Below are 14,824 nucleotides of genomic sequence, written 5' to 3'. Positions count from 1 at the left end.
GACAAAGTTCAGTATTTGTGTAGCAACTGTAACGGGACAGGATGCGATGGGCGCGGCATATGTTTAACCATTTGACGCCCACTAAGTTGCTACGCTCACAATTGAACAAATAAACTATTGTTGATTTACGCTACTGGCCAACGGCTGCCTTACTTAAAGCTCACTTAAAACTTGATCTAGCGTTGAATGGCGCTTATTTTGAATGTGTTGTAAAAAGTGTTGGGTTTTAAAGACCATTTTGCCTACATGATACAGTACACACCCCCCTGGTGCGTATAGGCTTCGTAGCTGACTTTGTGTTTAGGGGTCCTATTTAATTACAATCACGTTCATTCTTTCTTACTTATTTATCATTAAATGATTTCTCAGATTGCATTGTTTAGTTTTGTGAATTTCAAGATCACTTGCTTTCAGATCAGAACAATATGTTCCATTGTGAATAGTAGTCCACTCCAGAAAAAGAAAAAAAAAAAGACATTAACAGTGCAGACAAACAATATCAATAGGATTAGGGCTGCAGAATATTGGAAAAATCTGACATTGCAATTTTTTGTTTTTCTGCAATATATATTGCAATTTTAATACCATTTCACCAGATCATTTGAATTTGGGAAGATTTCATTTATGTAAATCAATGAGGATGATCTGCAGTGTATCTGCATAAAATATAAGTTCTAAGTCCTATAAGCATATATAAACACAACAAAGCAAAAATATAAGTACTTTATGTTTTTTTGGGAGTGTAACATTATTCAAGTACAGAAGTTAAACAATCAACATGAAATAACATGGTCATCACTATATAAATCATTTCTATACAATGATGGTGGCTCAGTGGTTAGCACTGTCACTTCACAGCAAGAAGGTCACTGGTTAGAGTCCTGACTGGGCCAGTTGGCGTTTCTGAGTGTAGTTTGCATGTTCTCCTTGTGTTCGCGTGGGTTTTCTTTGGATGCTCCAGTTTCCCCCACTAGTCCAAAGACATGGGCTATAGGTGAATTGGGTAAAACAAAATTGTCCAAAGATGTTTGTGTGTGAATGAGTGTGTATGGATGTTTTCTAGTGATGGGTTGCTCCTGGAAGTGAATCCACTGCGTAGAACATATGTTGAATGTGTTGGCGGTTCATTCCTCTGTGTCAACCCCAGATTAATAAAGGGACGAAGCTGAAAAGAAATTGAATGAATAAATGTTTGTGTGGGAATGTGACTGTGTATGGGTGTTTCCCAGTGCTGGGTTGCTACACATGCTGTATTCTTGACTTACAACCACATTTATAATGTGCTTAATAGCTGTAGTTTCATACTTTGTTAATGATTTATTTTTCATTACTAAATTAAGTATTGCATTATTTACAAATCAGTTATTTAAGCATAGTTGGTTGTTTTTTAAGATAATTCAGAATGAGTGAGTAAATGATCAATAAACTATTCAAATAAACGTTTATATATCTTATTATTCAGGCATATACTAATTGTTGATTTGTATATTAATAAATGCTTTAATAACTTAACTTCATCCAGTTTTGTGATCTAAAGAGAGGACTATTTATTCTTTATAAATGCCTTATAATTGACGATTAAAGGCTCAGTTAAATTATAAACAGGAAAAAGAACATAAACGACAATATTCATTCCTATTTGTTTAAAGATACACAAATTAAACTGTACTTCAAATGAAAAATAAATCTTTGCAACCTTATCTAAAATAAAATTACTGTACAGTTTAAACATTGCATCTTATTATATTGTTAAATTATTGTTGGTGCTTTATCCAATTTTATATTGTATTTTAACAATCTTTGTCATTCAGCAATGTTTAAACTTAAACTACAGTAATTTTACTTTTTAGATAGGATGGCAAAGATTATTGTTCATTTGATACTTTAATTAAGCCTTTAATTGTCATTTATAAGAGATTAGGTCACAAAACTACACAAAGTTGAGTTAATAAAGCATTTAATAGCATGCAAAGTAACCATTTGTCTATTAGTCTGAATCTCAGAGTCTGGTTTTTCTCAAGGTTTTTTCTCTTCATTTTCGCCAATCAGTGAAGTTTATTTCCCTCTCCACTGTCACCTCTAGCTTGCATGGGCTGGGATCGGTAGAGCTACGCATCGATGAATTTGCTCTTCAGTGTTTTGACTCTCAGTAGTGATTTTAAACCACACTGAACTGAGCTAAACTGAACTGAACTTAAACACTAAAAAACTAAACTACACTGTTCCAATTTACTATGACCATTTATGTGAAACTGCTTTGACACAATCTACATTGTAAAAACGCTATAAAAATAAAGCTTAATTGAATTGAATATTACTATATGCCTGAATAATAATATATACAAATGTTGATTTCAATAGTTTAATAATCATAACTAACCCATCCTGAAAGATGTTAAAAACCATCGACTACTCTTAAATACAAAATGATTTGTAAATAATGCAATACTTAATTTAGTAATGAAAAATAAATCATAAACAAAGTATGAAAGTACAATTATTAAGCACATTATAAATGTGGTTGTAAATCAACAATACAGCATTTGTAGCTGTATTTACTGTATAAAATTTACTGTATGTTTACTAACGCTTATTAATGTAAAGTTAATGCTTAACAAATAATAAATCAACTAGATGCTAATGCTTAGTAAATGATAGTTTGTTATATTAAAGTGTTATAAAAAATAGCCCAGCAGTTGGTTTAATAAGTAATAAACAAAAATAACCCAGCATTTTTTTTAAAGTGTATAAATTCCTCTTTAGGATGTGAGTGAACTCAGAGAACCTAAAGCTGTTGGCAACTTTTTGATATCATTGACTAAGATACCCAAATGTACTTTCGACTGATTATTTAATGTCGTTTACAGAGCACTTATTTAGATATTGTGGGTTATGATTATGCTAAGGATCAAAGGTGAGAGATTAAATTTGCAACGTGTAAAGCACATCCAAACAAGGGCACTGATAGCATGCTTTATTTTACTACTAATGCCTGACCTTCTGTGATATAAAGACATTGCAGGGTAAATTTACATGCTGACCTGGTAATATATTCATATGATTATGAGTTTCACAGTACCTCACTTCTTTAACTATGGAGTACTGCAAATTTTACACACAGTTGCAATCAGATTTATTAGCCCCCCTTTGAATTTTTTTTCTTTTTTAAATATTTCTCAAATATAACAGGGCAAGGAAATTTTCACAGTATGTCTGATAATATTTTTTCTTCTGGAGAAAGTCTTATTTGTTTTATTTTGGCTAGATTAAAAGCAGTTTTTAATTGTATTTAAAACATTTTAAGGTCAAAATTATAAGCCCCTTTAAGCAATTTTTTTTTCCAATAGCCTGAACAAACCATCGTTATACAATAACTTGCCTAATTACTTTTACCTGCCTAGTTAACTTAATTTTAAGCCTTTAAATGTCACTTTAATCTGCATAGAAGTGTTTCCAAAAATTATCTAGTCATATATTATTTACTGTCATCATGGCAAAGATAAAATAAATCAGTTATTAGAAATGAGTTATTAAAAATATTATGTTTAGAAATGTGTTGAAGAATTGCATCTGTAGAGAACAGAAGTATGATCATAACAGTTCAGAAAAGCTAATGAGCTCAACTTGATTTTACTTGTTAACAAAAGACAAAACATATCACTTAAGACTTGGCCGATTGATACCATATATTGATTTTTATTCAAGACACACATTCTGGTGCAGTTTCAAGCAGTTTATTTAAGCTGTACAACAAATGACAAGATTCACACTGGTACCCAAAAAAATATACATCTTTGTAAAAGGCAAGTGATTTGAAGAAATATTAACTATGTAATGGTCAACTCTTATATTTTCTCTGTTGTTTGTCTCTTGTATAGCTGAATGAATGCCTCATGCAAACCAGAATTGCAGTGTTGATGAAAACATATTACAATATTCTTGTTCGGTCAAAAACAGATAACCCTGTTTATTAAAATATGCTACACAACTTGACTATGATTGTGACTTCAGATGCAATGTGTACTGTTAAAATGGTCTTACTCACACAATAACATCACAATAAAGACATAATGAACACTTTATTAATACATTACATTAGCGTGTTTTAAGCATATTTTCTGTTCAGTTTTCAGGTGTTTTTTTATCTTAAAGAGGAAGTGAACTTGGACATCGCGGACATCATCTTAATATCCCATAAATCCACCATACCTCTTTTCTACCTCTGATGAATTTTCATCCTCGTCTTGCTCTTGAGACCGCTTTAAGAAGCCTCCGTAACGTTTAGACTCCTGCCACCAATCTGGTCTGCCTACTCTCCTCATGAAGCCCCCATAACGTTTTTGCAGTTCCCTAACCCCACTCTCCAAGGCATAAAGCCCTCCCCTTCTCATAAAACCCCCATAACGTTTTGCAGTTCCCTCTTCACCTCCCTTTGAACGTGTCAGAGCCGCTTCCTCCCTCTCCCCGTCAGCCTCAACTTGATTGGCCAGCATTTCAACATCATGATTAGTCAGGATTGCTCTGCCCTGATCAACATCCTCTGGCTCCAGCCCATAGAATTCAGCTGCCTTCTTCATGAATCCTCCATAACGCTTGATTAAACTTTCAGAACGTTTCATGAAGCCGCCATATTTTTTGTCTACCTGGTGCTGTTGGCTGTTTGAGTGTTCGATTTGTGTGGCTGCTCGGTTACCCTCAGGACTGTTATCAGCATTCTGCATGAAATGTTTGCACTGACTCCAAGAGCTGCCTGCGTTCGGTTGCTCCTCACACTCCAACACACATTCCTGCGAGAAAAAGCAAAACAAAACGTGAATGTATAGTCGTTGAGACGTACACAGCAGTCCCAGAAATGAATGGCTGAGAGGATATCCCTCGTCTCTCCCTCAACCTTCATCTCTCAATCCATAACTGGGCAATATGCAAATGAAGGAGTGTGTTTTGGATGATAGTGGATGAGTAGGTGTAGAGGTTGTGCTAAGCTTGTGGGCAACCATGGAAACGCTAATACAGAGTGACACACTGGATTTGAACAAAATACACCAATGCCACACTCTCTCTCTCTCTCCAACCCACAAACATAAATCTGCGTTGTGACGTTTGGTTAACTTATCACAAGAAGAGCTAAATCCAATTGCTGATTCTTTAATGTTATTAATAAATTATCAATACTTAACAAAAGTACACAAAACACACTTATCAGGAAGCACAGAAATAGAATTGAGCATGGTAAAAAGAAACACCCATGTTTAGACAAGTATACACAACTTTAAGTAAACACAAGGGCTCATATACAAGACAAACAGTACAAAGGCAACTCAAACAGCTTGAGGTAACCAATTGCAACAAACCATTTGAGTTAAAAAAAAACTAATCAATATGAGTACTGTGAACTTACTCCATTTAAGTTGAAGTATTGATGTATTTAATTAACTCATTACCGTCAACACTGAGTTTTAAACTATTTTCAAATAAGTAGAATTAACTTTCAGTCAATTTTGAGTTAACGATATCATTTGATAAAGTTGAGTGTTGGGTTTTACAGTGTACACAACATATCTCCCACCTAAATGAACACTTCAAATGTAAAAAAACTGCTCATTTTAAAACTCTCCATTCAACCAATCTCCAAGGGCCTCATATCAACGATGCGTACGCACAAAAAAAAAAGATTTCAAGCTCACGTTTGGATATACTAACGATGAAATGAACTTGGCGATGTAGTGTCGCAGTACACTGTTAACCCTTACTGTAGATTATGCAGTAAATAACTGTAAAATAGCCAGTGTTTTGCTGTAATAAAAGGAAACAGTATTTAACTGTAAAAGCAGCAGGATTTGTATGAAATTTTGTAGTGCAAAGAATAAATTACAGTAATTTACTTTATGTACCCATTACAGATAGTTACTGTGATAATAAATGGTAAATTACTGCTCAATCATTATTACCCCATGTACTCTGATGCTTTATGTTGCTATCTATATATATCTACATATATCTATATCTATCTATCTATCTATCTATCTATCTATCTATCTATCTATCTATCTATCTATCTATCTATCTATCTATCTATCTATATATATATATATATATATATATATATATATATATATATATATATATATATATTCTGTTCAGTTTTGGTATGTGTATAGTCAGTATTGAGGAGAAAGTGAGACAATGCATTGATGATAAGCTAAATTTCTCTGCAGCCATCTCTGTATTTTCTTTGGTTCCTTTTATGTTTTTAACATTGAGTATCAGGAGTCAACCAATGTCAATGTCACAGAGCTAATTTAAAGGTAAAGATATGGACGAGATGCATTTAAAGGCAAAAATATTCACACAGAGCAACCAAATTATCACAATCATTTTTATAACTTTGTTTACTTTTCTATAATTAATATAATTAGCCTAGTTTAGCCTATAGTTAAGCTTTTAAATTGCACTTTAAGCTGAATATTAATATTTTGTTAAATAACTAGTAAAAATGTGTTATTTAAAAAATATCTTAAACAGCACGTACATACATTTTTGCAGAGACTCAATTTGTTTGGAAAACTTCAAATAAAGTAGGTAAAAATGGCATTAACAGTATAGTATAAAGGCTTTCCTAAATAAATGTATTAATCAGGTTATTTGTTTTTTTATTATTATTATTACTACAGGTTTGGAACAACATGAGGATCAGATTATTTATTAATTTTTTTATTTTTTTGCTTTGCATGAAGTTTTTATATTTTTATTGTTTTTATTCAATGATATGTGCATGATTGTGATAAATGTAGGCAATTCCTTTGAAAATATGCTAGGTACACGGGATGTCAAACTCCTGAAGGGCCGCAGCCCTGCTTAATTATAATTATAATATATAATACAAAAGGTTGATCACACGACAAATAAGTCATAAATACAATACCCTAAGAAGGAGAAAATAATAATTCAATGTTTACCTGTTCTGAGCTGTTACACAGTCGGAGTCGATACGAGCCATGATAATTAGTTCACCTTTTAAGTCTTCTGGTTCTTGAGTCATTCGTTCATCACGTGACAGAATTATGATTGGCCCGTGAGGAACGAATGACTCTAACCCAATAGAGGACTCGAGAGATAAACGATTCAATTATTTTTCCTACTCTAAACGCATATGATTGGCTTCTGCATTTCCGCGATGAACGACTCAAAAGACTTAAAATGAACATTACCACCTGCACAAATGTGCGCATGCGCGGATGAACGAATCACTCCCTGAGAGGACTTGTAGTTTCCGAGTCAAAATGAATGAATCGTTTATGAACGACCCATCACTACTGTATTCTTTCTGACAAATTGCTTCAAATTGGACATGCTACTCTGAGATATCAGGAGAACTAGCAGGGATCATATACTTTTCCATAGCTGTTTATTCTGCAGTTAGTTTGCAGGGCGTATTTTCACATAGCAGTCTGCTATTACGACAAACTGCGTTAAAGCGGGAAAAACACGAGAATTAACAGCATTATTATGATGGCCTCATTCAGTACCAAACTTGAGCTTATGCCACTTACACTTTTTGTTGAAAAAAGCTCTTTATGGTCACCTTTTTTCTGCCGCCATCCTCAATAGCGTGTGTCACACACCTTACACATCTTCTTCTTGCATGAGAAATACACCTGCAAAGTTTTGGAGCTTGCTGCTTGCATCTAAACGCAGCTACAGCCTCTCACATGACAAGAGGGAAAGGCACAGCAAATCACAATGTTTATATGTGTTTGGGGGTCGTGCTACCTTAAGGAGTGATGTGATTTAATCCTTTCATCATGTCTATGTTAATACTGAAAGCGCGTTTTTTTTAAAGTTAATTAAATTATTGGTGGGGAAAATTTAATAATTGCCGGATATTGGTGGGGACCCTTCGTCCATGCTAAATCTGTGCCCCTGGTGCTTTAAAAACACTATTGGTTGGGTTAGGGACGGAGGAGGGTGGGTCAATCAATCCGTCAGTCATTTAGTCTGTCAAACAGTTAGTCGACAATGGCCTCTGGTGGATTTATGAGATAAAAAGCAGGCATGAAATTTGAGATCTTGAAAAGCATACACAGCATCCTCTGGTGGATTCATGAAAACAAAAACTGCAAAAAAAAAAAAAAAACATAGATCCGGGGGCGTATTTGACGGTCTCCCAAAATGTATATAGAGGTACGTTTTAATGTGAGCCAGGTTTGATCTTTGCTGCTGTACTATGGCTAAAGCAGGTGCAATGATATTAAGCAGAACCTAAAAAAATCAGCCAATTTCAATCAATATAACTAACATGTGCCAGTCAAGTTGGAAATTAGCAAGCTGGGGACTATTTTCAGGTGGTGCGTAATATTATTACACCTTCTGCAGCCATGCTATAAGTTCCTTAATTAGTATGAGAGCATAATATAATGAGAGAGAAGATCCAAGCCAAACAGTGTATCCGGAAATTTTTCATAGCGCTTCACTTTTTCCACATTTTATTCATGTTACAGCCTTATTCCAAAATGGAGTAAATCCATTTATTACCTCGAAATTCTACACACAATCCAAATGTAATGCCTGGCATTCATTTCAAAGAGTTAAATTTTAGTCTCATCAATCCTGTCTTGGAGGTCTACAGACAATTCCTTTGTCTCCATGCTTGGTTTGTGCTTTGACATGCACTGTCAACCCTGGGACCTTATATAGACAGGTGTATGCATTTTCAAATCATGTCCATTCAACTGAATTTACTTCAGGTGAACTTCAATTAAGCTGCTAAAACATCTCAAGAATGATCAGTGTGAACAGAATGTACCTGAGCTCAATTTAGAGCTTCACGGCAAAGACTGTGGTAACTTATGTACATGTGATTTTTCAGGATTTTTATTTGTAATATATTTGCAACGATTTCAAAAACAATTTTTTTCACAATGTCATCATGAGGTATTTTATATTTGTGTAGAAATATGAGAAAATAAATTAATCCTTTTTGCAATAAGGCTATGACATAAAAATGTGGAAAAAGTGAAGCGTTATGAATACTTTACATATTGTATCTACCTTTACACTGTATCTACCTAGAAAATGGCAATTTTCATCTAACGACAGAAGAGTCCTGCTTTAAATATGAAAATGATTTGGTCAATTTTGAGCGAGATGCTACTTGTCTGATCATATTTAATGATCTATGCTAAGTTAAACTAAAGGTGCTCTTGCTAGACCCAGAAGTTGACGTAATGGATTCAAAAATGGTCAAACTGAAGTTGAACTGTTTAACTCTAGGGGAGTTGTAAAATGAGCCTATTTTCAAATGTTAATTTCTGGTGGTAAAGGTGACCAGAAGGTGACAAACAAAGGTGAGAGACTGCAAATAAAGACAATGTGGTTCAAGATGAGCCTGTGTTCCCAAGTACAGTATATCCTTCTGAGGCAACACACTTTGTGGAACCTGTGATGGTGGGCCATAGACATGTAGATTGTGGGAATGTTCCAAGAATTTGGATCACTAAGGAGACCATAGTGTCGAAAAATACAGAGGATCCCAAATGCAGACCATGAAGATCAATAAAGCAGAGACGAGACCATGTGGATGACTCAGTGGCACAGAGAACCATGATGAAGCAACCATGATGATATCACTATGGTGGAGAATGAGATCATCTCAATGGAGAAAGAGACCATTGGCAGAGCTGTGGTCATTTCTAGGCTGGACTACTGTAATGCTCATCTAGCTGGGCTCCTGTCCTACACCCTTAAACCTCTACAGATGATTCAGAACGCTGCAGCTTGTCTAGTCTTCGATGAGCCCAACAGAGCCCATGTAACACCTTCTCTAGGAGCCTTGTTGGAAAGTGAGTGCCACCTCATGGTACTATCTCAGAATGGCAATAAGTCACTTTCCAAAACCTTTTCATTCAATGTTTCTCACTTGTGAAGGATCTTCCCATTCCCACATCAGCAGGTTCACTGTTGTTATTAAGCGACAACAAAAAACCCATCTCTACTGTGATCAACTGAACACTTAAACAACTTCACTCTAGCTCTTAGCTAAACACTAACAGTTCCTTTGTATAATTAGCCCTTCCATTGCCTCTTCTTGTTGAACTGCAAAATAGTTCTTTATTTGTAAGCTGCTTTGGAGAAAAGTGTCTGGTAAATGACTAAATGTAAGCGTAAAATAAGAAGCAAAACACCACAGCAGAGAAAGTGACCACACCACAAAAGAACTGGCAAACAGTGCATCTGGAACATACTGTGACTTTTTAGCCATGAAAGGGAAAACAAGCAGCTCAAAGACGACCCTCTTGAAAATACTTAAGGAACCTGAAGACAGCTTCTTTTAACCACGGCAGGAAACTGGGAGCTGGGAAATATTGTTGATGACTGAAAACAATTAAGCTTTAAGTGTTCACACCAATCAAGTTCATCAACTGGATCTATTGTTAGTCAAGTCTTATGCTAATTTTTGTAAATGTCGATACATAATATGCAGAGTGCACAGGTATACAAAACAGAGCAAAGCTAAAAACATGTGGAGAAGACCTGACTTATGAGCAAATAAAGATGGAGTTATGAATACAATATCTGTATGAGTACAGCCCATTTTGAAAATTTATATTTTTCTACAATTCTCATTGAATATAGGCAATGTATTTTAGTGCATTTAAACAAAACCGATTTATTTAACAGATATATTCATTAAAATAACGGTTTTACTCACCAAACATATTTAAAAATTAAAAGATAATAAAATTAAATTCAAGCAAAATACAAAATATATAGCATATTTTTGTATCCATTTTTTGCGCCTATTGATTTTTCCTTTTTTTTTTAATTCATCTTTAATATTTGGCTGTACTAGTTTTTGGACTGTTATCGTACATTATTTTGTTAGGTAAGCTCCAGATTTGGCTTCAGTACTGTCTAATCTCATGTATATGCACAAACATAATATTGTAGAGCTTCCTAATAAAATATGAATTTAAAAGAGAGATTTGTGAGGGGTGTACTTATATATGTTGAGCACTGTACAAAGGGAAGCAGACACAATTCTATATTTTATACAATAAATATACAAATGTATAGTTCTGTATTTAGTTTTCTGACATGGTGCTAAGTTGATTCGTTCACACAAACACATGAACTCACAAAAGCTGTTTAGGAAAAAAATTATATTTTGTTTGGCTAATCCACATCTGACACTGACAGATGTGGCATCTATTAACCATGAACTTTTATTGTCTAGAAAAAAAACTTATCTTCTTTAAATATGCCATCTGAATAAATACAACATAAACACTCCATGAAAAATTGATACAACTCCAATAAAAATGCAATTTTAACATTGAAAAATATGAAATTCATAGTGGTATCAAAGATTTACTCGATAAACTCATCACAGTCGTTACAGCATAATTAAACTCTGAGAAAATATATTTAGTCGGATAGTTTTTCCAAACGACACACTGACATACTAATTATTTTAAAGGAACGATTTAAGGTAAATTAGTGCAGCCTAGTGGTGGTAATTTGAGTCTCTCTCTCTCTCTCTCTCTCTCTCTCTCTCTCTCTCTCTCTCTCTCTCTCTCTCTCTCTTTTACTGTCGAGTATGCATGCTGTCACGATTTTGAGCGTTTTCCTTTTTTCCTCAAATTTCTACGCGATCGTAAATGCGTAAGTAATTTACGTGGTTCCATCACAACTCAACAAACAAATGATGATCTCATGTAATTCAGAATTGTTTATCCAAAATGAGTAGTGTAAAACCCTTTTGAAATAATATGAAATGTATTTTGAAATAAAAAAGCCTTTTGAAAAAAATCCAAAGGGCTTCAACAGTGGATTGTTGTTTTAATTATGCAAAAGGGAAATAATCATTTAAAATGGATGTAAATATAAAAATGCGAAAGTGCACAGGTAAAAAATAAATAAATAAATAAGTGGATAAACTTTTGGAAGAACTCGTTTGATTACACGTGAAGAACACAGCGGACTTACTATTGAGTTAAGATGTTTGAGCTGAAGGGGCATCTGCTGCAGACAGTACGCGCAGTCCTCTCCACAGTCCGCACGCGCTGTTAGCGTCAGGCACGCGCTCAGCAACAGTGTCCATCTGCAGCTTATGGGAACTGTCAAGGTCTTAAAGGGAAGAAATAAAACAGTTAAACTCCTTTCTCAGTGTTATCAAGACTTATTTGACAATGTTTTTTTCTTTTAATGTGTTCAAGTCAGTGCCGTAAAAACAAAATTAAGAATAAACAGGTCAAAACAATTGGAACAATTCTTTAAATGTTGTACTGACCTTCATTACTGAGGCAGTTACTGCAGTCTGTCCGGTGCGTGTAAAGTCTCGTCGGTCTGAGGGCACAAGTCTGCGTTATTCCCTAGAGTGGATGTTGAGCGTTTAAGAGAGAGCGACAGAATAAGAGAGAGAGAGAGAGAGAGAGAGAGAGAGCGCATGAGAGGGTGTAAGGGGGGATGGGGTTATTTATTAAATCTCACAAATCCAATGTACGCACTGCACAGTATAATTTACGAATTTATAAAAGGAAAATCTTAAATCAAAAAGTTCATTAACGTGTTATTATGCAATAAATATTAATTTCTGTTGTCAAATGTGTCTTTAGGTTATACACTGAAAAGACATTACACTTTAAACCAAATAAAAATACTATACTTAAATAAAAATAATAATAATATTGTTATTATTATTATTAATATTATTGGCGACTTGGTGGCGTAGTAGGTAGTGCTGTTGCCTCACAGCAAGAATGTTGCTGGTTCAAGCCTCGACTGTGTTAGTTGGCGTTTCTGTGTGGAGTTTGCATATTCTCCCCGTGTTCGCGGAGGTTTCTTCCGGGTACTCCGGTTACCCCCACAGTCCAAAGACATGCGGTACAGGTGATTTGGGTTGGCTAAACATGTAGTGTAAATGTGTATGGATGTTTCTCAGAGATGGGTTGCGGCTGGATGGGCATCCGCTGTGTAAAAGATATGCTAGATAAGTTGGCGGTTCATTCCACTGGGGTGACCCCAGATTAATGAAAGAACTAAGCTGAAAAGAAAATAAATGAATTATTATTATTATTACTTATTTTTTTCTGAAAGTATAATTTAACTTTGGTTCAATTATTGAATCTATAAAATCAAAATCTCAAAAATATGTATTTTTGGTCAATGAAAAAAAGGACATTCACTCAGTTTAAACATTGTTTAATATTCATTAATTTTCCTTAAGCTTTGTCTCTTATTTATCAGGGGTCACCACAGTGGAATGAACCGCGTAATACATCCCAAGAGCTATTTTTAAATTTTTTTGCAGTTTTTGTTTTCGTGAATCCATCAGAGGCCACTGTGTATGCTTTTAAGATCTCAAGGTTCTCTCGCGAGTGCCATTGGCAACTGCTGTTCTCATGTAAATCCAGTTGGCCGCAGTCGACTGACTGACTTACTGAGACTGACCAACTGAACAACCAACCACCCACCCCCTTCTCTAAACCCAACCAATAGTGTTTTTAAAAAAAAAACACAGATTGACCTACCCACTCCCTTTCCTAAACAAAACTGACAGTGTTTTAAAAAGCAATCCAGAAAAAGAAAAGCCCTCGCCTGATTTTACCACGTTTTCAGATTTTAGCACAATCTTACCCTGTTTTTTACTTGTTTATTAATTAATTTTTTTTTGCTTTTGTTTTTGTTTTACCTGTTTTCGGCAACTGTTCTACACCGGACTCCATCCCCATCATTGCGGTCAACTCCACTCTGTGTTTCAAGTCCACCAACGTACATGTCGAGCTACCAGACAAACTTGTAACAGTGGAAAAGCCGTCCACATAAGCGGTCAGCTGGTAAGCGTGAAAAGGAACGGCATCATAATGCCCCGTAGTGTTCGTTTTAAAGAATAATGATAACAAAATTCTAAATATGTGTAAATAGTTCTGATTTATGTAAATGAGATGTTCATTGTTTCACATGGATACAGTATGTGTTTTGTATTGTTGCTGCATCACCCTGCCTCTCCACTCTTGCCATTTTAAATGTGCTGTTACACTTTTGTATGTTGTTGATTGCCAAATATTGAGGCCAGTGCTTTACAGTTGAGATGAGGTTTCAGAGTGCAGTGCCCTTTTTCTATACAAAGCATTGTGCAGTTTTGATAAAAAAAAAAGAAGTAACTGTTGTCGTTCGCAGAACGTTTCCCAGATGCACTGTGGAAGAAACAGGTGTTCTTGGGCAAATATAAAACATGTCTCAATATTTTAGTTAGATTGCAGTGGTTTTCTTCATGTTGTTCTTTTTAACAACACTAATCTTGTTGTTTTCGGACAGTGGTTAAATGAGCAAAGACAACTGCAGTTTGTAGAATATAATTATCTATAAGTGTAACATGAAGGTCATAAACACATTTTATGAGTACTCACAACTGAAATTAGTTATGTGTTACGTTTCGAGTTAGTTGTACTGTATGTAATTACCCAGGTGGCAAAAAATTCTGGCCCAGATTTGGCAAAAAGCCGTCCGGCACTGGCAGACAACATGTGGGCCAAACATGGCTTGGGTTTGGCAGAGGTCAGAGGGGGCACCATCTTTAAGGTGGCACACAAGACTTGGGCCAGACATCAAATTTAGTATTTGGACCAGATGTTAAAAAATTATATGTGGGCCACTTAAGTTTGGTCTTTCTTGACCCACATTTAAAATACATTTAAATTATTTTTGAGTAAAGAAAAAATTCTACCAATTGGGTGGCTTCAAGAAAAAGCGCAGATATAAAGGGAAATGCTTAGTGGGCTTATTAAATTCATTGCAGCCGTGACACACCAACATATTTGAACCA

At 35.0% G+C, this 14,824-nt stretch overlaps 1 protein-coding gene across 1 annotated transcript; it reads right to left on the bottom strand.

Moving 5' to 3' along the window:
* Positions 1 to 3,661: 3,661 nt before the first annotated feature.
* penkb (proenkephalin b) lies at positions 3,662 to 12,347 on the bottom strand. Its single transcript, NM_001423597.1, is given in 3 exon segments — positions 3,662 to 4,787; positions 11,986 to 12,126; positions 12,290 to 12,347. Coding segments are annotated over 3 exon segments (750 nt in total). The 5' UTR covers positions 12,296 to 12,347; the 3' UTR covers positions 3,662 to 4,184.
* Positions 12,348 to 14,824: the final 2,477 nt, after the last annotated feature.

Source organism: Danio rerio, chromosome 7 (assembly GCF_052040795.2).
Source record: "Danio rerio strain M-AB ecotype USA chromosome 7, GRCz13ab, whole genome shotgun sequence".
Classification (NCBI taxonomy): domain Eukaryota; kingdom Metazoa; phylum Chordata; class Actinopteri; order Cypriniformes; family Danionidae; genus Danio; species Danio rerio.
This window is presented reverse-complemented; position numbering and strand designations above follow the sequence as displayed.